General features: G+C 58.8%; 3 protein-coding genes across 5 annotated transcripts; 1 reads left to right on the top strand and 2 right to left on the bottom strand.

The window, feature by feature from the left end:
* Positions 1-1382: 1382 nt before the first annotated feature.
* NSFL1C (NSFL1 cofactor) lies at positions 1383-9086 on the bottom strand. Its single transcript, XM_075166850.1, has 9 exons — positions 8641-9086; positions 7730-7827; positions 6676-6750; positions 5288-5453; positions 4850-4942; positions 4089-4198; positions 3498-3635; positions 2831-2995; positions 1383-1773 (listed from the first exon to the last, which is right to left on the bottom strand). The coding sequence occupies exons 1-9, from the start codon at positions 8740-8742 to the stop codon at positions 1611-1613; spliced, it is 1110 nt and encodes a 369-aa protein (XP_075022951.1). The 5' UTR covers positions 8743-9086; the 3' UTR covers positions 1383-1610.
* Positions 9087-9669: 583 nt separating this feature from the next.
* LOC142089830 (tyrosine-protein phosphatase non-receptor type substrate 1-like) lies at positions 9670-13069 on the bottom strand. Of its 2 annotated transcripts, XM_075166844.1 has the most exons (7): positions 12840-13069; positions 12119-12263; positions 11409-11762; positions 10835-11149; positions 10356-10706; positions 10032-10090; positions 9676-9913 (listed from the first exon to the last, which is right to left on the bottom strand). In XM_075166844.1, exons 2-7 carry the CDS (start codon positions 12183-12185, stop codon positions 9908-9910), a joined length of 1152 nt encoding a protein of 383 aa, XP_075022945.1. In that variant the 5' UTR covers positions 12186-12263; positions 12840-13069; the 3' UTR covers positions 9676-9907. The 2 variants fall into 2 exon arrangements, with proteins under 2 accessions (XP_075022944.1, XP_075022945.1); XM_075166843.1 differs by lacking the exon at positions 10032-10090 and having other exon boundaries at positions 9670-9913; positions 12840-13040.
* Positions 12741-15848, top strand: LOC142089832 (signal-regulatory protein beta-1-like). Of its 2 annotated transcripts, none has more exons than XM_075166845.1 (5): positions 12741-12980; positions 13876-14223; positions 14351-14552; positions 14971-15010; positions 15268-15848. In XM_075166845.1, exons 1-5 carry the CDS (start codon positions 12908-12910, stop codon positions 15394-15396), a joined length of 792 nt encoding a protein of 263 aa, XP_075022946.1. In that variant the 5' UTR covers positions 12741-12907; the 3' UTR covers positions 15397-15848. The 2 variants fall into 2 exon arrangements, with proteins under 2 accessions (XP_075022946.1, XP_075022947.1); XM_075166846.1 differs by having other exon boundaries at positions 12876-12980; positions 14968-15010.
* The last annotated feature ends 2568 nt before the right edge of the window (positions 15849-18416 follow it).

The raw sequence follows: 18416 nt of genomic DNA, 5'->3' as shown, positions 1-18416 counted from the left end.
TTATGTATCCATTTAGTAATGAAAAACGTAAGTTAATTCAGCTCTCAGTTGAGAAACTGTTGTAAAAATGCCCTTGCTAAGGTCTGGTATCTACTCCCGCAGTTTTGTATTAATACAGGCAGCCAAGCGAGTTTCTCATGCCGAACCTGTCCGACCTGCTGGCCCTCCCCCAGCCCGCACGTCCCTGGAGCTTGTTCTCTGCTCGCACCAAGGTGAGGACCTGGAAGCTCCAAAGCGCTGAGGGGGGTGGACTTACAGCGCAGCAGCCGCGGGGCTCCGGCGTGACTCAGGCGGGAAGCGGACGGCATGCTCCAGCCCCTCGCAGGGCACAACCCGGCCTCTCTCAACGGGGCACCGCTGGGTGCAGCGCTGCTCCCGCTTAGCTGGCGCCTGGAGGCCCACGTTCAGCCCAGCTCCGAGTTCTGCTCCGAAGCCGGGGGCTAGCACAGCAAGCACGCCGCGGGTCGCTGCAAAGTGCCGTGGCACAACGCTAGATGGCAACTCGCACGCGTGACGCTACACCAGCGCTACCAGTCCCTCGTGTCTAGGCGTAAGGAATTCACCCGCAGGAGTCTGTTCAAAGGAATGAAAGATATGGAGACCTGAGCCCAAAACACACATAGCGGAACAGACCAAAGCTGGAGAATTCCAGGTGTTCAGCTATGTTAGTCCTCAGCAGAGGAGAGGAAATAAATCAAAGGGTACTACAGCCTTGAGTTTTTCCACCTGAGCTGCTTCCACCATCTCAGTAATTCACCTCTTAAAAGAAAACTTGCTTTCCAGTAAGATAGACTCTGTTTGCCTTTTACTTTCAGTCACTTCAAGCTGATTCAGCTTTGTGCCTTCTTGGAAAGAAAAAAGTCAGCAGCAGGGTTTCTCAGAGAAATGCAATACAGCAAATTAAAACTGCAGTCGGTCTGGACTGCAGGAGAAAGAGCAGGTGGGTACTGCAACGAATGCCCCTAAGAGTTCTGCTGAGGGAAGGAAAGTCAGGACTGTCCCTCTGAAAAAGCCCAAGAAGTGTGTTAAACCTTGCACCTGCACGCACACGGAGTCTTCCCTACGCTGAGCAACAGCTGTTTCACAAAGACTTCCCCCACAATGCTTTTACAATAGTGTAACCATTATCCTGACAATCGGATCACCCATTCTCGTATAGGTTATATTTAATGTGCGAAAATAAAGGGAGTACTTTGCAGCAATCCCTGGAGGAGAGGGAAGAGCAAAAAGATTGTGATGAGCAGGCAATTGGCAACGGACAGAAACTGCTTCCCGGGAGCTCCCTTCCCCCTTACCTTCCTCCCCTCTAAAGAGCGCAGTAACACAATCCACAAAGGTAACTGAACTCTCGTGGGAGAATTTGTGGCACAATAGGCTGCAGCTCCTTTCAAAACGGATTCGTTTCGTTTATTTATTTTAAAGTCCACTGATCATCACAAAAAAAAAAAAAAAACATGGGAAATGCAACTAAAGAGAAAAAAGTCCAACCGAGACCTAAGAACCCAGAGCTACGAGTAGATGTGAGCCTGTGTTGCACGGCGCAGGTGCACGCACAGGACGAGACGACACATGCGCACTGCGGGCAGGCGTGTGGCGAGAGGTGGGTTCCTTTATGTTAACCGCTGAACAATGACAGCATTGAGCAGGTTGGCTTCCTTCAGGGTTTGGTTCTCATCAGTCAGCTCTTTATTTGGGAAGGTGGTCATGAGGACGAAACTGGTGGCAGCCATCGCTGGCCGAGCATCTACTATGAAGAGCCGGATGTCACGGATCCTGTCCAAAGGGATCAAACACACAAGGGCGATCCTGTTACTGAACATCCTGTAAAAGCGCATGGCAACAGCCTAAATTCACCCTTTCCGGAGCATGCAACCCCGCAGTCGCTGCACTTGCTCTTCAGCTAAGAGTAGAGGCCACAGCCAGACAATTCTGATTTAACCTACTCCTCCGTAGGCTGCTATTTAGTGAAATAACACAAGCTGCTTTACAGGCTAAAGACTTCGGGCTAAATGTTCTTTTATACTGCCCAGTGGGAACATCTGTGTTGTCAGGCAGCTATTTGAAATTGAAAGCTTCTGAACCCTTCAAGATGAACAGATTAACAAATTGCTTGACACTAGCTGCTCTAAGTGACTGAGCGCATCACACACAGCATAACCTAGACGATCTCAACTCCCAAGAGCGGCCACAACAGCGACACCGAATCTATTTCCTGCACCCAATCGTAGAAGAAGGTTTTTGTAACTTTTTGCATCCTACTTGATTCTCTTGTACAAATTGGAGGAATGAGTATAAGCAAATGGCCATGCTCTCTGAGATCAGGCAGGTGAGAAGGACTTCAGGAGAGAAGTCTAACGAAACAGAAGTATATCAGCCAGCTTTGCTTGTCCAAGGGAACTGAACTGCTGTAAGAGCACCCCTTGGAGTGCCATTCAGCACAGGGAACAGCCCAGTAGAAAAGTCTGAACTGAGAGTCAGAATAACTGAACCAAGTTCCTAATTATCTGACAGTTTCTAAAGCCTTTAGAAGAGATTCAGTTTCTTACAGGTGACATTAAGGAAAGTACTGCTGATAATACTGAAGCTCCCAGGTGCAGTATCACTGGCTATAATCCATCACTATTTGGAAAGCAAATCCTATCCTTCCAACAGTTAACGACTGCCTTAAAACCCCACAACAATTTTATTCCTCTTCACCTGTACAGAAGGATCCCCAGAGCTCCCTTTAGCAGGTTAGCCAGGATTTTAACATCTGCACCATCTGTGCACAGTCTGCAGTGTCATTCAGGCCTTCCCAGTTAGTAATCTGTGTTTCCTGTTGCGTTTGTACCTGTGATTGTGGTTAAACTTCTGGACCAGTCGCCCACCGTCGGCGAGGCGGATTTGGATGTTGGTGACGGGCTCCGACTCATCAATAGTGATGGCAGAACTGGCTTTGGCTTCATTCTCTGCCTGCTGGGCTGGCGAGCTGGTGCCCATCACCTGGGGCACAGTGCTGAGAACAGGGAGACACAAGGCGAGCTGTTAAAAACCAAACGACTCCCCTGGCTGCAGGGTGCCAGGCAGTGAGCGTATCGCCTGCTGGGCCCAACTACCGGGGTTTCTGGTCAAGAGACACCAACGCAAGTTGGAAGTGAGAATTTAGGATCAGCTAGTCAGCAGGAACTGGTCTAGAACTTCACCTCTACCATTTCCCTTTGGAGCACCACATCCCAGGTCTTCACACACGCACAGGGACAGGGGCAGTGTAACTTGGAAACACTGCTTCTACGTGACATACCGAGGTGTTCCAAACGAGGGATCCGCCTCCTGCCACGTAAAGACTGAGCCATCTCACAGTACATGCCAGAAAGCCTCATTTCCTCTCTTAGAGGAACACCTCACATACCACAGGCACTTTTCTTCAGAAAGATGAACCAAAAGGCTCAACCTCGCAAAACTCTCGAGTTACTGTCGCACATCACACACGTAGCAAACCAGCACTGCCGTCTTCTCACCTGCCCAGCTTCTGTCCTTCTCCAGTAAAAGCTTTGAAGACACTTTTAGGTTTCACATACTCTTCATCACGGTGATCCTCCATGTCCAGGTTCACTTGTCCGCCCCGTGCTAACCTGCGCAGCTCTGCCGGGACTTCCCTGCAAGAGAGTGTCCTAAGGCAGCTGCCTGAAGAAGCAAGTCGGGAAAGTGCGGAGAAAAAGTGCCAGCCACAGACCTCTGGAATTTCAGGAATCGCAGTGAGCTCTTCCTTAATTAACAGGGCAGATGCACACCTCCCCACTAACAGACACAAATTAAAGGTTCCTTTTCCCTGGCCCTCACCTGGAGTGACATGATGCACTGGAAATTCTCAGCCCAAATATGAAGGTCTGTTTGTTTACTTTGAACTCTCAAGGCCCCATACAAACCAAGGCCACTTCCCATTTATCTGAAGTAAATGTTCAAGTCTGCCCTCCCACAGTTTCCGTGTTAAGAATCTAGCTCTTATAAGAAAGCTCAGGTGAAATGCGCCATTGATTCAGCATCCTGGATTCCACAAATGCTTGTGTTTCAAAATACAGCTATTCTTTCTCTCCCCTCTCGCTACATACCCTCTGCGGATATCATCAAGAAACTGGGCATTGGACGGATCCTGGTAGCTCCTCAGTTCTCCACTGTCCAGACTGAATCCACTCTTCCAGAGCTTCAGTACAACATGCACCTGCAACAGTCCCCAAACAACAATCAGCCTCACTGAAGCATCTTAGTAAGAACTTAGTAATAACCGGATGCAAAGTGAAAAGTTCCTGACTGGCAGAGGAATTTCAAGGTGCAGAAAACATTCCAGCCAGGTTCTTCTGGGCTGAGGGAAAAGCCCAAAGCACTGGCCGTGTAATGGTCATGCACCAATTCCTAGAAAGTGGCACCATAGTTCCTTTTTTGATAAATATGGTTGAAGAGCCAAGAGTGCGCTAGGCGAGGAGCCTAAACCAAGCTCCCACCATGGCCTAGATACATATGTGGTCACAAACCAAGCACGAGAGAATCTTGCATTGATGCTGTTAGCTCCACACCTTTTCAATGGATAAAGAAGAGTTAATCGCCCCGTGCTCTTTGCACACTACTTTTCACAATCCGCACTTCTAAGGAACGCTCAGATTCTTAATTAAAAGTTTATCAAAAAACTGCTTACCCAAGACCTAAGCATCTACTATTTTCTAATCAAGAAATCCCACGAGAAGCAGGATTTACCATACTTCTGTCCTCTTGAATTTCTATCAAGCTTTATAATTCTCTGGGCTCGCAAGCTGTGTAGCTATAGCAGAGAAATCCCTCAGGTGACATCTACAAAGCAGAACAGAGAGATACTCACATCCTGAGCAGAGTTCTGTCTCCTCTCTCCTGCCACATAAGCAGACTCCTCCTCCGGAGTAGCCCCGAGGCGATACCCTCCCCCTGCGAAAGGCTGCAAGAGAGAGGGGCAGGCAAAGAGATGACAGAATGACACAAACCCAAGACAGCTTGCTTCCCCTTCCCCAACACCATTACGGATGAACAGGGGGGCTTTGTGGCATCAGCAATGTCTACTGTCCTGCAGGCAGTGACCAGCTTGAACAAGTTAATAAATACGGCACAAGAAAGTGGCTTTTCTTGCCACTCTGACACACGAATTGGAGCTGCACTACAGAGGAGTCCAGACTTAGCTGTCCTTTTAAGATAATTCCAGGACTCCACAGTACCAAACAGCTGTCACTGGGGGAGCCTTAACTGAAACGGGGAACAGAAGGAGGAAGAACTCATCACTCCTCACTTTAGGCTTGCTAGTCTCGCCACCGCTCTTGGCCGTCCGATCAACCGCCACTGCACCGTGCTCCTTTGCTCCTTTGAACAGATCCTCCACCAACTCATTGGGACTCTTCTTCCTCGGAGGACCAACGATCTGCTGTCCACTTCTCTCTGAGCCACCGGCATAAAACCTAAGAGAAAGCACATGGCTTCTGAGAAAGACTGGACCGCTGCTTCTCCAGGAGACGCATGTGACAGGACCCAGCAGTTTTGTATCAGGATTCAGTTCATTTTTGTACAGCTTGGATCTACAGATAGTAGCTACTACCAGCAGATCTGCTACTGTAGCCACTTCAAGTTCCTGTACTGCAGAGACTTTCTTTTTATGTCAGTTACTGTAAAATTATCTATTGATCAACAGCAATAAAGTGGTAACTCTCTCAGACCTAGCAAGAGAAATAGTCCAGCCTGACAAGGCTCAGTTTCAAATGCTAGTACCAGCGATATTACCAAGCTGAACAAGACTTCCAGCAAGTCTCTGACCTGTCAGATGGAAGAAGATGGGCAACATCTACCTGGTCTTTCGAGGGAAGGCCCACGTTCATGCCACACAGAGATTACCGCACACAGGACGGATCTGAACTGGAAGCCATGAATGCACAGTCAGTGAAGTGCTATTAAGCACTTCTGGAAGATTGGGTTTATTAGCTTCCAGCTGGCTTGTAACACATACAGAGCAAGCTCGCATCTGTTTGCAGAAGGCCGCGCAGCCTACCTAGACTGAGCCACCTCAAGATACATCAGTTCCATTCAATTTACCTTGCCTGTTAACCTTAAGGGTATTTAACTGTTTACAGCCGACATCATAGATGACATTCCCACTAGTGTGCCATGTTCCCTTTGGAAAGGGGACCTACATTTTTCTTTCCATCTCCACACTCCATTATACTACCCTTAAGCAGCACTTAAAAAAAAAAAACAACAACAAAAAAACCCGAAAAACCCCAACCAAAAAAACCAAAAACCTGGCTGCCTGCCAGGTTAAACCATGACACCCAAGCAGAAAGAAAAACAATCCCTGCATTATTGCCACATTTCTGTTCTCTACGGACACAAATGACGATCTGGGCTTTTTTCTATTCTTAACCTAGGGCTTCCACATCCCACCTCAGGCTTTCTCTCAACGGCACGATTCAGCGAAGAACACTGGTGTTTATACAGCAATGCTGAGCACGTGCTTGTGCACAGACTTTGCACTTACCAACCTTTCTGCGCCAAACCTGAGAGTTTTTACTACAGGAATTTTGTATTGACTTAAATCTGCTTTTTAAAAAAAACTGTGCACAAGTGGTAAGCCATCACAAAAGGGCAGGGATACACACACAGGTTTTAAGTCTTTAACTGAAAACTTACCGCTGTCCCTCCTCCTCTTCATCATCATCCTCCTGCGCATGAACAAGGTCTCTAAACGATGTTACTCTATGGTCACTGCAAAAGTCAATCAGAGAAGTACGTCAGCCTCACGACACATTTCAACAACATAAGCAAAAGCTCCTGCACACGGCAGTCAGGTTGACTCTGTTCTACTTTGAGAGTCTGATTCATCACTCTATGAAATGACAGGTCAGCACTTGCGTAACCGAGTGGTGAACCAGGCTCTTGGACCTCTCTGCCAGCCACACCAACAGAGAACAGGAGCGGGTGCACTGGAGGAGGCTCAGACGGCAGCTGCAGACACAGAAAAAGCCGTGAGTCTTCAGTCGCCTCCCCTGCTCGCGTGCAGATTTTGTTTCTTCTTTCAAGGAGCTGCCACCTCCGAACCTGCACAAGCACAGGTTTCTCTCCCAGGCCCCAGGACAGGCCGGCCTCCCCATCCTTCCCCTCTTGTTGTTTCTGCCGAGGCTGTTAGCTGTGATCCAAAGTGAAAGAGGGTTCTTCTGCAGTATGGACTTTATTCACCAAAGCCTCAACTGAGAGCCCTTTTCCTTCAAAACATAGTCAGTAACTCCTTCTCTTTAAAACTGGATAGTATTTCCCTACCGCACAGGGATTTGGTAAGGCGAATTAATTTCTTTTTGTAAAATGCTCGAATTGATCAGATCAGGTGTCATACAAAATTAGAAAATATTTTTCCTAATCTCAATCTGCTCAAATGAAAGCGTCACCAACCGATTGTCTTCTAACCTCAAAAGACAAACCAAGTTTTTCCTGAGCAATGAGGCAAGTTGTCCTAACTGATCTTTGGATTAGTTGTGCAATAGCATCTGCGCTTGCGATGTGTAAATGTTTTCACAATTTCTAGAGAGCCATACGAGGCGAAACAGCTCAAAATGAAGAGCTCTTTCTCCTGAAAATTAACATACATCAATGCTTTATGTATGCCTGCGTTTTTATGTAAATAGTTTTCACTATCAGGTCTACAAGCCGCCAATAAACAGATCGGCCTGAGCTGAAGCTCCCTCCTCACCTGGCTGCGGTGCCTCTGGATACGGAGCTGGGTGTCGGCTGGGGAAGGGTCAGAATGTCCTCGTCACCCCCGTCCTCGTAGAAACTGGCAAGCGCAATCTGGAAAGGAACACCGCAGGAGCTTTTCAGGATGAGAGCAAACATTCCAGAACAATGGCAAAACCACAAACAAATAACACAGCTGAAGCTTCTATCACGTGGACCTTTTAAGGCCCATCAACGCTAAAGACATTCCACGTAATTCCCCCTTTGGAGGTCCTAGCAAAGGCGAGGCTTTGCCAGCTTCCAGTGTTTGGCTTTGTTATGGCAGGACACTCACCACTGCGGGTACGCCAGAGCAACTTCCCCGACCGGAGGCCCTCATTCTGCAATATTTCTACAGGGTTTATGCTAAAGTTACTGTTCTGAAACAGCTGCTTTTGTGACATCCATGAGTAGACCCGGAGTTTAACACAGCCAGATGAGGGGGATGGAGACAGGAGCAGGTCAGAGTGGTGGCCGATCTCCCCCTTAATTTGGGGGTGCTGGGGTTGCTGCTGACAGTAGGGACAGCAGAGCACTAACAACCTCGCGAGCATTCAAGGAAAAACCGACGCAAACCCGGCAAAATCCAGCACTCCCCGGTTCCTCGCCCCGTGCTAGGAATTAGCTACGTTCAAATTAGCGAGACAACCGGGACGGGCTTCGGCCCCAGCCAGCCCCCGGACGCGCGGCACCGGCTGAGCCCGGCCCTCGCTGCCCGGCGACGGGCCGGGGACTCGGGAGCGGCCGCCCGGCGAGGCCTGAGCGTGCAGGAGACCGAGCTCCGCCACCGCGACGGCCTCCAGGGCCGCGGCCCCGCCGCCGAGCCCCCTCAGCGGGCCGAGCCGGCGACAAGGAGGGCGGAGGGGAGCAGGGCGGCGGCGGGGCTACCTGGAGGTCCCAGCCGGCGGACTCCAGGAAGAAGCGCGCTCGCTCCTCCTCGACGCCGGTCACGGCCACGAACTCCCTCAGCGCCTCCTCCCTGTCCGCCATCTTGCCGCGGTGCAGCGCCCAAACCCCGCCGGGGCCCGCGCCAGCCCCGCCCCGCCCCGCCCCCTGTGAGCCGACAAACCCTTCCGGGCGGAAACACCCCCGAGCGATGTGCACTGCCCTGCGCCGCACACAGCGGCCCCTGGCGGCCTGGCGGTGCGATGCGCCGCGCCGAGCCCCCGGTGTGCAACCCCGAGCCCGGGGATGTGCAGCGCCGAGCCCCGGGTGTGCAGAGCCCCCGGTGGGCAGCCCCGAGCCCCCGATGTGCAGCCCCGAGCCCCCGGGTGTGCAGCCCCGAGCCCCCGGGTGTGCAGAGCCGAGCCCCGGGTGTGCAGCCCCGAGCCCCCGATGTGCAGCCCCGAGCCCCCGGGTGTGCAGCCCCGAGCCCCAGGTGTGCAGCCCCGAGCCCCGGGTGTGCAGCCCCGAGCCCCCGGGTGTGCAGCCCCGAGCCCCCGGTGTGCAGCCCCGAGCCCCGCGTGTGCAGCCCCGAGCCCCCGGGTGTGCAGAGCCGAGCCCCGGGTGTGCAGCCCCGAGCCCCCCGGTGTGCAGCCCCGAGCCCCGGGTGTGCATAGCCGAGCCCCCGGTGTGCAGCCCCGAGCCCCGGGTGTGCATAGCCGAGACCCCAGTGTGCAGCCCCGAGCCCCGGGTGTGCAGCCCCGAGCCCGGGGATGGGCAGCCCAAGCACCGCGACGCGCCCCCACAAGCCCCGCAGCGGGCTTGCAGAGCAGCCGGTCATGGGGACGCGGCCGGGGGCTGCCCGGCTACCCCCGACTCCGCCGGGTCTCCCCACCGCGGGACCCGTCCCGCTCCCGCCGCTGGCGGGGCCGTGCGTGCCCGGAGCAGCGGGAGCGCGGCCGGAGGTGCCGAGGGGACGGGGGCTGCGGCCAGGGCCGGGCGCCCGGGACCGGCGGCGCGGAGCAGCCCAGGGCAGCCTGTGCATCCCGGCCCTTTTATTTCTAGGTGCACACGACAAAGCTGGCGGCGGCCGAGCCCCGGGACCCGCCACCGTGAGCCGAGGAACCGGGGGCCGACACGGAGTGAGACAGGGCAGCGGCTCCGGCATTCCCCTCCTCATGCCTCCCGCGCTTGAAGAGGAAGACGAGGAGGCCGCTGAGGAGCCCCTTCTCCAGCAGGATGCCAAGCCACAAGCTGGGGCTGGACAGGAGGTTCACACCTGCGGGGGGACAGGGGACATGAGCAGCCCGGGCTCCAGGACAGGCATCCCGCAGCCCCCCGCCGCCACGGGGACCCCGCAGGTCTCATGCCCGGATGAGGTAAAGAATTGCAGCTACCAGCAGTGCCAGCACAGTGCAGACCACTCCCACCACGACATAGATGAGGAGCAAGTTGTCTGAAACATGAATGAAACAGGTCGCCACAGGCCTGAAAACGCTGGTACCGACCGAGTCCCTGCAGCCTCACAGCTGGGCTTGGCCCGGTGACACCTGAAGCACCGATGACGACAGCTCGGTACCGGCCAGCACCACCCCCCCCAGCCCCCAACATGGAGATTTTGTGTCCTTGAACCAGACTCTGGTGGGACTTTGAGCTTTCTCGGGGGGGTGACATCCTAAAGCCTCCCCAGCAGGGACCGCATCCCAGCAGCTCTCACGCACCGTTATCTGTCTGAGACCAGTCGCTCAGTCCCTCCCTGGCTGGGGCGGCGATCCGCAGCGCGGCCGTCTCGCTGATGGGGTCCTGGCCATCGTGCACCACTCGGCAGGCGAACACAGACCCATTCTTCTCCTCCGTCGCTTTGACCTCCACCAGGCTCCTCAGCTCAAACAAGCCCCGGGGGGTTTGCACCAGCCGGGAGATGTTCTCCACCTTCACCTCCGTCCCGTTCTCCAGCCAGGTGACGACCACGTCTCCTGGGTAAAACCCCTTCACGTGGCAGGTGAAGTTCACGGTCTTGTTCGCCTCCACGGGGCTCGGCGGGTCAGCGACCACGCGGACGCGTGGGGGGACTGGGAAGAAAAGCAGCTCCTGGTGCCTGGCGTCCCTCGGGTGCCCGCAGGGTGCCCTGTCCCGCCCCGGGACCCCCAGCCCCACGGGAGCTGGACACCCCGAGCGCCGGCCCCCCCCCAGCCCTCACCTCGCAGGGCTTTGCTGAGCTGGTACGTCCCCCTCAGCGGGGCCGTCAGCGTGGGGTGCTGCACCTCGCAGACGAGCCGCGAGCGGACGTCGTCCTCCTGCAGCGTCATCGTCACGGTGCTGGACATGTTGTAGGAGGATTTCGTCCGCCCAGGGGTGACCTGGGGCTGTTGAGCCGAGATCGGGGCCTCGTCCATGAGCCATTTCACACCGATGTCTTTGGGGAAGAACCCTCCGGCCGTGCAGGTGACAGACACCGACTGCCCCGGCCCCGCTCTGCGGCCGGGCCCGGACACGACCGGGGGGGTGGGTTTGGCTGCGGGGAGAAGCATGGGGCCATCAGACTGGGCTCTGCCACCCCCGCCCAGCCCCGGGGCTGCAGGGAGGGGGGTCTCCCCACGGATGCGCCTGGGGATGGCCCACGGGACCCCTTCCTGGAGCTGGCCCCCGAGCCCCTTCCCCATCCCCGCTCGCCCCGGGCAGAGCCCACCGGGCTGGGAGGGGCCGGGCTGTGCCGGGAGCTGCGCCCAGCAGGGCTGGTTCCCACCAGGAGCTGCTCTGGGAGCCCCACTCACCATGCACGGACACCTCCGTGCCCTTTCCACTCCGAAACACCTCATCGACACCGCCCAGCGCCTTGCAGAACCTCACGCAGTAATAGGTGCCGGCATCCTCGGGTTGCATATCCCTGATGCGGATGCTGAAGTCCGTGTTGGACTCACCCACTACCCTCGTCACGCGGGGGAAGGAGCCCTTCTGCTCATAGATGGTCTCGTTCCCACTGCCCCAGCCCTTCAGCCACTTCACGGGGCCAGCGGGACCATCTCCGGACGTGGTGCAGGTCAGGTTGAGCGTCTCCCCCGCTGTCACCGACACCTCCTCCTGGGGCTGCTGCAGCTCCAAGCCCTGACCCGCCTGGGCACCCGCACCTGGGCACAGCGACAGGAGGGTTTGGGGCTGACGAAGGGCTCCAGATCTGAGGCACAGCACGGGGCATCGCCAGACCCCTGGCCTCGAGCCCAGAACAGGGAACAGAGAGATGTCCCCATCCCTCGCCGCCCGGGGCAGCTGGCACTGCTGGGGACTGCGGGATGGGGAGGGCTCGGGGCCCCCGGGATGTGCTGAAGTAAAACAAACTCTTTGGCTGGGGATAAAAGCAAGCTGGAAGGGAGGCAGTGAGAGAAGAGCCCCGATACTCGCGGGCACAGGGCAGGACTGCCCTGCCAGCGGCGCGGGGGAGCGTGCCGTGGGAAAGGCACTGGGGCTGTGTGGGGCCCCCACTCACCCGGGGCTCTGCGGAGCAAGAGCAGCATCAGGCAGGCGAGAGGCAGCGCCCGCGTCGCCGGAGCCATGGTGATTTCTGTGTCCCGCTCCCCGACGGCTCAGCTCGGCTCGGCTCAGCTCGGCTCAGCAGGGCGCTGGGCTCTGCCCTGCTAAAGAGGAAGGAAGGGGCTCGCTGCCGGCCAAGTTCCTCCACGGATCCCTTGCGCAAGTCCCAGCTGGTTCCCACAGCGTTCACGCCATCTTGTGTCACGAGGCCGGTCCTCGCCAGCGATGCCAGTCCCGCTCTCCCCGCAGATATGCGCCACAGCCACCGGCACCGGGCAGCCAGAGAGAGGGGCCCTGATCCGGCAGGCTCCCCGATGCGCGGCCAGCCCGCGGCTCGGCACTCCGGGGCATCGGGGGGACACCCAACCCTCGTCGGCAGGATGGGGGGGCATGGGCTGGCGTCTCCGCTGGGCCCGTGGTGCAGAGCTGGCCCCGGGCCTCGCCTGAGCCCCCCTGAGCCAGCGCTCGGGCCGGCGAGCCGAGCCGGGCGGGCAGAGCCGCTCCCCTGCCCCGCGCCCAGCGCAGCCCCTCGGGGTCGGGGCGGAGCCGGAGCCGCTTCGCCCTCGGACGATGCCCTTCGGGGGGGACGCCCGGGGCAGCTGCCGGCCGGCTCTGCCGCTGCCCCCCGCCCGCCCCGGGGCAGGCACCAAAAGCGTTAACAGCCCGCGCCCGCTCGCCTCCATTTCCTGCGCAGCTTCTCCTTTTCCTGCTCCCGGAGCCGGAGCCCGAACTTCGGGCAGTGCCGATGGCTTGGCGCACGGCTGCGGCGGCTCAGCTCCTGCTCGGGCAGCTCAGCCTCCTCCCGCTGCGGCTCTCGGGTGAGTCCGGAGCGGGGCGGCGGCGGCAGCCCCCCGCCAGCCCTCCCGCTTCCCTGCCCCGCTGGCGGCTGCTGCCCGGGGGGGACGGCGGGGGGGAGGCCCGGCCGCCGCAGCAGATCGCTAACGCGAGCAGGCCGGCAAAGACAAACACCGGTCGGGGGGGATTTCCTCTTCCGACCACCTTGTTGGGCTGCGCGGGGCTGCCGGGGGCAAGGGGTGCAGCGCTGAGCCCCGGGTGTGCAGCGCCGAGTCCCGAGTGTGCAGCCCCGAGCCCCGGGTGTGCAGCGCCGAGCCCCGAGTGTGCAGCGCCGAGCCCCGGGTGTGCAGCGCCGAGCCCCCGGGTGTGCAGCGCCGAGCCCCCGGTGTGCAGCGCCGAGCCCTGCCGAGCCGGTCCCGAAGGTAGCGGGGGGCTTTGGGCAGGAGGGGTTTGGGGGCTGCACTCGGCTCCGGGGCTGCACATCCCTGCTCGGAGCCGGCCCCTGGCTGGCTGCGTACAGCCCCAGGCTGTGAACCCCAATTCCTCGCAGAGCCCCAGTAATCCTGGCTCGTGTTGTACTGAGCTGGGGCGTTAATGTTTAACAGCACTCGGGAGTTTTTCCTGCCAGGAATTGCCCTTGGCTCCCTCTGTACCTCTCTGGACTCCGAGCACCCGCAGCGTCTCCTGTTAATGACGCAAGAGGGGATACAAATTTGCCCCTTGTTCATTCTGAGCCTGGCTTCCACCCCTCCCAGCGCCCGCGGTTTGTCTCTGCCATATCCAGGGATATTTCTTAGCTGTGCCAGCTGCAAACTCGGAGCAAGCTGGGGCTGCTCTGCCCGTGCCGCTCAGGGTGAATGGAGCAAGCCCTTGCTTCGCTCCGCCGCTCAGCCCCTGCCCTCCTGTCGCTGTGCCCAGGTGCGGGTGCCCAGGCTCAGGGCTTCGAGCTGCAGCAGCCCCAGGAGAAGGTGTCGGTGAAAGCGGGGGAGACGCTCACCCTGACCTGCACCACGTCCGGAGATGGTCCCGCTGGCCCCGTGAAGTGGCTGAAGGGCTGGGGCAGTGGGAACGAGACCGTCTATGAGCAGAAGGGCTCCTTCCCCCGCGTGACGAGGGTAGTGGGTGAGTCCAACACGGACTTCAGCATCCGCATCAGGGATACGCAACCCGAGGATGCCGGCACCTATTACTGCGTGAAGTTCAGCAGATCGGTGGGCGGTGTTGAGATGTTCCAGCATGGAAAGGGCACAGTGGTGTCCCTGCACGGTGAGTGCAGCCCAGCGGGACACTGCTCCTGGGGACCCCGTCCCATGGCACCTGCCCTGCCCATGGCAGGGTCCCGCCCTGTCCCGTGCCCACCACCCTCTCCCTGCTCTGCCTTGTATCTCCACAGAGACAGCCCTGGTTCCCAGCATGGTGGCTGCAGCTGTAGTGCTCTGCTTCCTCCTCCTCCTCGGCCTCTTCGTCGCCCTTTGCATGTACAGGAGGAAGCGCAGAGGCGAGGTGGAGAGCCAGTGCCTGGCCAGGCCAGCGGCCGTGGGCAGCTTCTCGCTCATCCCTCTGCGGTGCTGTGCAGGGACCCCCGGCACCCCCAGGTTTGTACCCACCACCTCTTCCTTCTGCACCCTGAGACGAGCAAACAGCCTTATTCCACCTGCCTTATTCTGGTTTCCTCTCCCTCTGGAGCTGTAATTTTCCCCAGAAAAGGTCCTTTACTCACAGGCGCATTGCTGTGCCATGCTGCTTCTCTCTGTATTTCATGGGAGTGTGTGGTGGGGAGCGCCCAGCGCCGGGGAGCTCCCTGCAGCCCCTCACCGCGGTGTCTGAGCCTGGCCCAGGCGTGCAGACAGCACATTGTCCCTCTCCTCTGCCTTCAGTGTGGGCATCATGTGTGGCCATGGGCCGCAGAGCCCGGCTAAAATTCAGGAGGGGAATTGAGGAGGGCTGTGCTGGGTGGGTGGGGAGGGGACCTGGCTTCCTTCAGCTCTAATGGCCGTCCTTCCCCCCTAGCAGCAAAGTCCTGGATGCAGAGACCTCACATCTGCCCAGCCAGGTAAGAGTGAGCCGTGTATATGGGGAAGAGCATCCCGCGCCGATGTCCCGGCTTACAGGGACTCTGCAAGGCTCCAGGGCCGGGGTGGGCATTGGGTGAGCAGCAGCCGCCTGCACGGGGTCCCGGCACGCTCCGCACCACGGCCGGGGCCATCTGTGCAGCCGTGGCACTGCCGTCCCGGCTTGAACCTGCCGTTAGCGTTATTTTTGCAAGATTTTTCTTGTGACGGCATTCACCATTTGTGTGCACTTCTGCAGCAAAGCAGCAAGGAGGACAACGACATCCACTACGCCGATCTCCAGCCCCTGCCCGTGGCCCCGCGGCACGGCAGGAGCCCCGGCGCAGCCTGCTCCGAGTATGCCAGCGTCAGGGTAGCTGCCAAGTGACGTGTGGCACCACGGCCTGCAAGGCCAAAGAGCCTGTTTGGGGGAGGAAGCAGGGACATTTCTGCAGGGCACAGTAAAGAAGAAGTGGATCCGTTTGCACGGCACACCCCGGTCCAAGCTCGGCACGCTGTGCTCAGAGCTGGCAAAGCTCCCCTAATTCATTCCCGTCTCAGCAGCGGTGCCGGGTGAGACTCAGGGCTGGGCCGGCTGGGCCGGGGCTCGGCAGCAGCTCTCCCAGGAGCCAGCAGCCATCTCGAACACAGGATCAGGCACAAGGCTGAGCACCTCCGCCTTGTGCAAGCTGTTTGGTGCCGATTACACCAGGAGGACTTCACGCACGCCTGTCTCCACCAGCACGGGCCACCACCGGCACTTTCCCGGCTCAGCAGGTCCATAATTTGTGTTCTCTTGTCACTGCACCAAGCCCATCCTCATTAAAGCCAGCAAACAGCCGTGCCGTCCAGTCCCGCTGTGTTCAGAGCAAGAGCAATAGTGCTGGTCCCGTGGGGTCCTGGGAGACGCGTGGCCTCTGCAGCCCCGTGCCAGCTCACCCTGTGCTGGTGCCAGGCTCATGCTGAGCCCCCCGGGCAGCTGCAGCCTCCCACCCTGCCCCCGGGCAGCTCCCCCATGCAGCGCGGCTGCCCGGCTCCCACCAAACCTGCACCTTCTGACCACGCACGGCGCAGCTCTCGGGAACAGCCCTCGGTGCCACTTTGCTGCAGCTCATGGGCCGAGGCCCAGCCCCCGCCCGGCTTTCCCTGCCCTCCCAAAGGGGCCGGTGTGTGGGAACAGGGTTCGTGATGCTGGGTTAAAATCAGGGCAGCTGGCACCAGCCAGCCCTTCCGCCCCTTCCCCCCGATCCGTGCACATCTGCTCCAGCCCCAGCCAGTCCATGCACGTCTGCTCCATGCACATCTCCTACTCTGTGCAAGTCTCCTGCTCCACGCTCATTCCCTGCTCCGTGCAGATCTGCTCCATGCAGATGTGCTGCGTGCACATCTCCTGCTCTGTGCACATCTGCTCTGTGCACATCTGCTCTGTGCACATCCCCTGCTCCATGCACATCTGCTCCGTGCACATCTGCTCTATGCACATCCCCTGCTCCATGCACATCTGCTCCATGCACATCTGCTCCGTGCACATCTGCTCTATGCACATCCCTTGCTCCATGCACATCGGCTCCGTGCACATCTGCTCCGTGCACATCTGCTCTATGCACATCCCTTGCTCCATGCACATCTCCTCCGTGCATATCTGCTCCGTGCACATCTGCTCTATGCACATCCCCTGCTCCATGCACATCTGCTCCATGCCCATCTGCTCCATGCCCATCTCCTGCACGGGTACTCAGTGCCCACCTCCGAGGGGAGCAGGCCGGCAGCCGAGGATGGAGCGCGGCGGCGGCAGGAAGCCGCGGAGTGCGTGCTCCAGGCCAGGCACCGCTGCGGCACCCGGGTGCACCCCGGCACAACGTGCGCACACGCACCCACCCGTGGCGGCAGGCGCTCCCACCGCACCGTGTGCTGCCACAAGCAAACATCTCCCTTTGCGGGCACGGGCTGAGGGTGAAACACACTTTCCAGGCAGAGGAACCTGCTGTTTCTGCCGCTGCTGCTGCCTGTAACCTTGAAAGCTGCGGCAGTTGCCGGTTTCCAACTTTTTCTACTTTTTACTGTGAAATCAAAAAAGAGAAGTGAAACAAGACAGCGTGAAATAGCAGCGAGTGCATACGCAGGGGAGCCTTGTCTGCCAGCAGAGATCCTCTCGGGGACAGAATTGTTATGGGGGGAGAGGTGCCCCTGCTGAAATTCATTTGCATGACCGAGTAATCTCCCCTGCTCCAGGGGACATGCCCTGGGGACAGTTTTGTGTCACTTCTTTTTCAGGCACAGCTCGGGGGCACTCAGCACCCCCGGGCACGGTGGCAGGGGGGGTTTGCCAGGGCAGGGGTCCATCACCATTGCCCCCAGCACCCGTCCCCAGCCTGGCCCCCTCCGCGCCAGCCCCAGCAGCAGCGAGGGGCCGTGGCGTGGGGGTGCCGGGGTGAAGCCCCCAGCAGCGCCGGGTCCCGAGCGGAGCCATGGCCGCACCGAGCAGTGGCTCATTTCCCGGCCGAGGCGGCGGCTGTTCTGAGCAGGACACAGGGGTTGCCCAGGCTCTGCGCGGGGAGGACGCCGCAGCTCGTGGAAAGCTCACGTCAGGATTGCGAGCAGGAGTATGTAAAATATGTGGGTGAGACCGAAACCGGGGATAGACCTTGCAGTCAAGGGGAAATGAAATTCAAGGGGATTTAGGGCTTTTTAAGCACAGGGCTGGGTCAGGAGGGGGGAAATCCAGTTTGATATGAGCATATGCAAAGCACCGAGCGAGCAGAGCACCGTGGAGTGCTCTGTACCTAGGAAAGGGCCCAGGTCTGTGGCTTACTGCCCAGGGCAGGGATTTGGTGGTTATTATAGGAAAATCCTTTAAGCCACAAGCCCAGGGTGTGCCGGCAGTGAAAGCACAAACAAGCGCCCGAGCGTGGACACAAGGTAGGAGCGTGCCGGGGAGCGCCTCGCTCGGGGGGCAGCGCCTCGCTCGGGGGGCAGCGCCTCGCTCGGGGGGCAGCGCCTTGCTCGGGGGGGCAGCACCTATCTCGGGGGGCAGTGCCGGGCGACGCTGGGGTCGGGGATTTACTGCTCGTCTGCGGTGGTTTCCTGGTGTCGTTGGGTGTCATGTCCCGCTGAGTCGCCTGCTGGGCGCTCGAGCAAGAAATGCGGGTGCTTGTGCTGGGTCGAGAGCTGCAGTGGCTGGGGCGGGCGCGGGGCGATGCTGGGGCCGGTACCCGCCGGGCTCCTCCTGCCCGCAGCCGGGCCGAGCAAAGGTGGCTTCGCCGCGGTGCGGAGCAGAGGCGGTGGCTGGACGGGCGGTGGGGAGAGGCTCGGCGTCCCAGCCGGGAGGGGACACGCCAGCTCCAGCCGGGGTTTGGGCTGTGTCCCTGCGCTGGACCCCGTGCATGGACACCCCGGGGCGGTGCCGAG

This window comes from Calonectris borealis, chromosome 17 (assembly GCF_964195595.1).
Source record: "Calonectris borealis chromosome 17, bCalBor7.hap1.2, whole genome shotgun sequence".
Lineage (NCBI taxonomy): Eukaryota > Metazoa > Chordata > Aves > Procellariiformes > Procellariidae > Calonectris > Calonectris borealis.
This window is presented reverse-complemented; position numbering and strand designations above follow the sequence as displayed.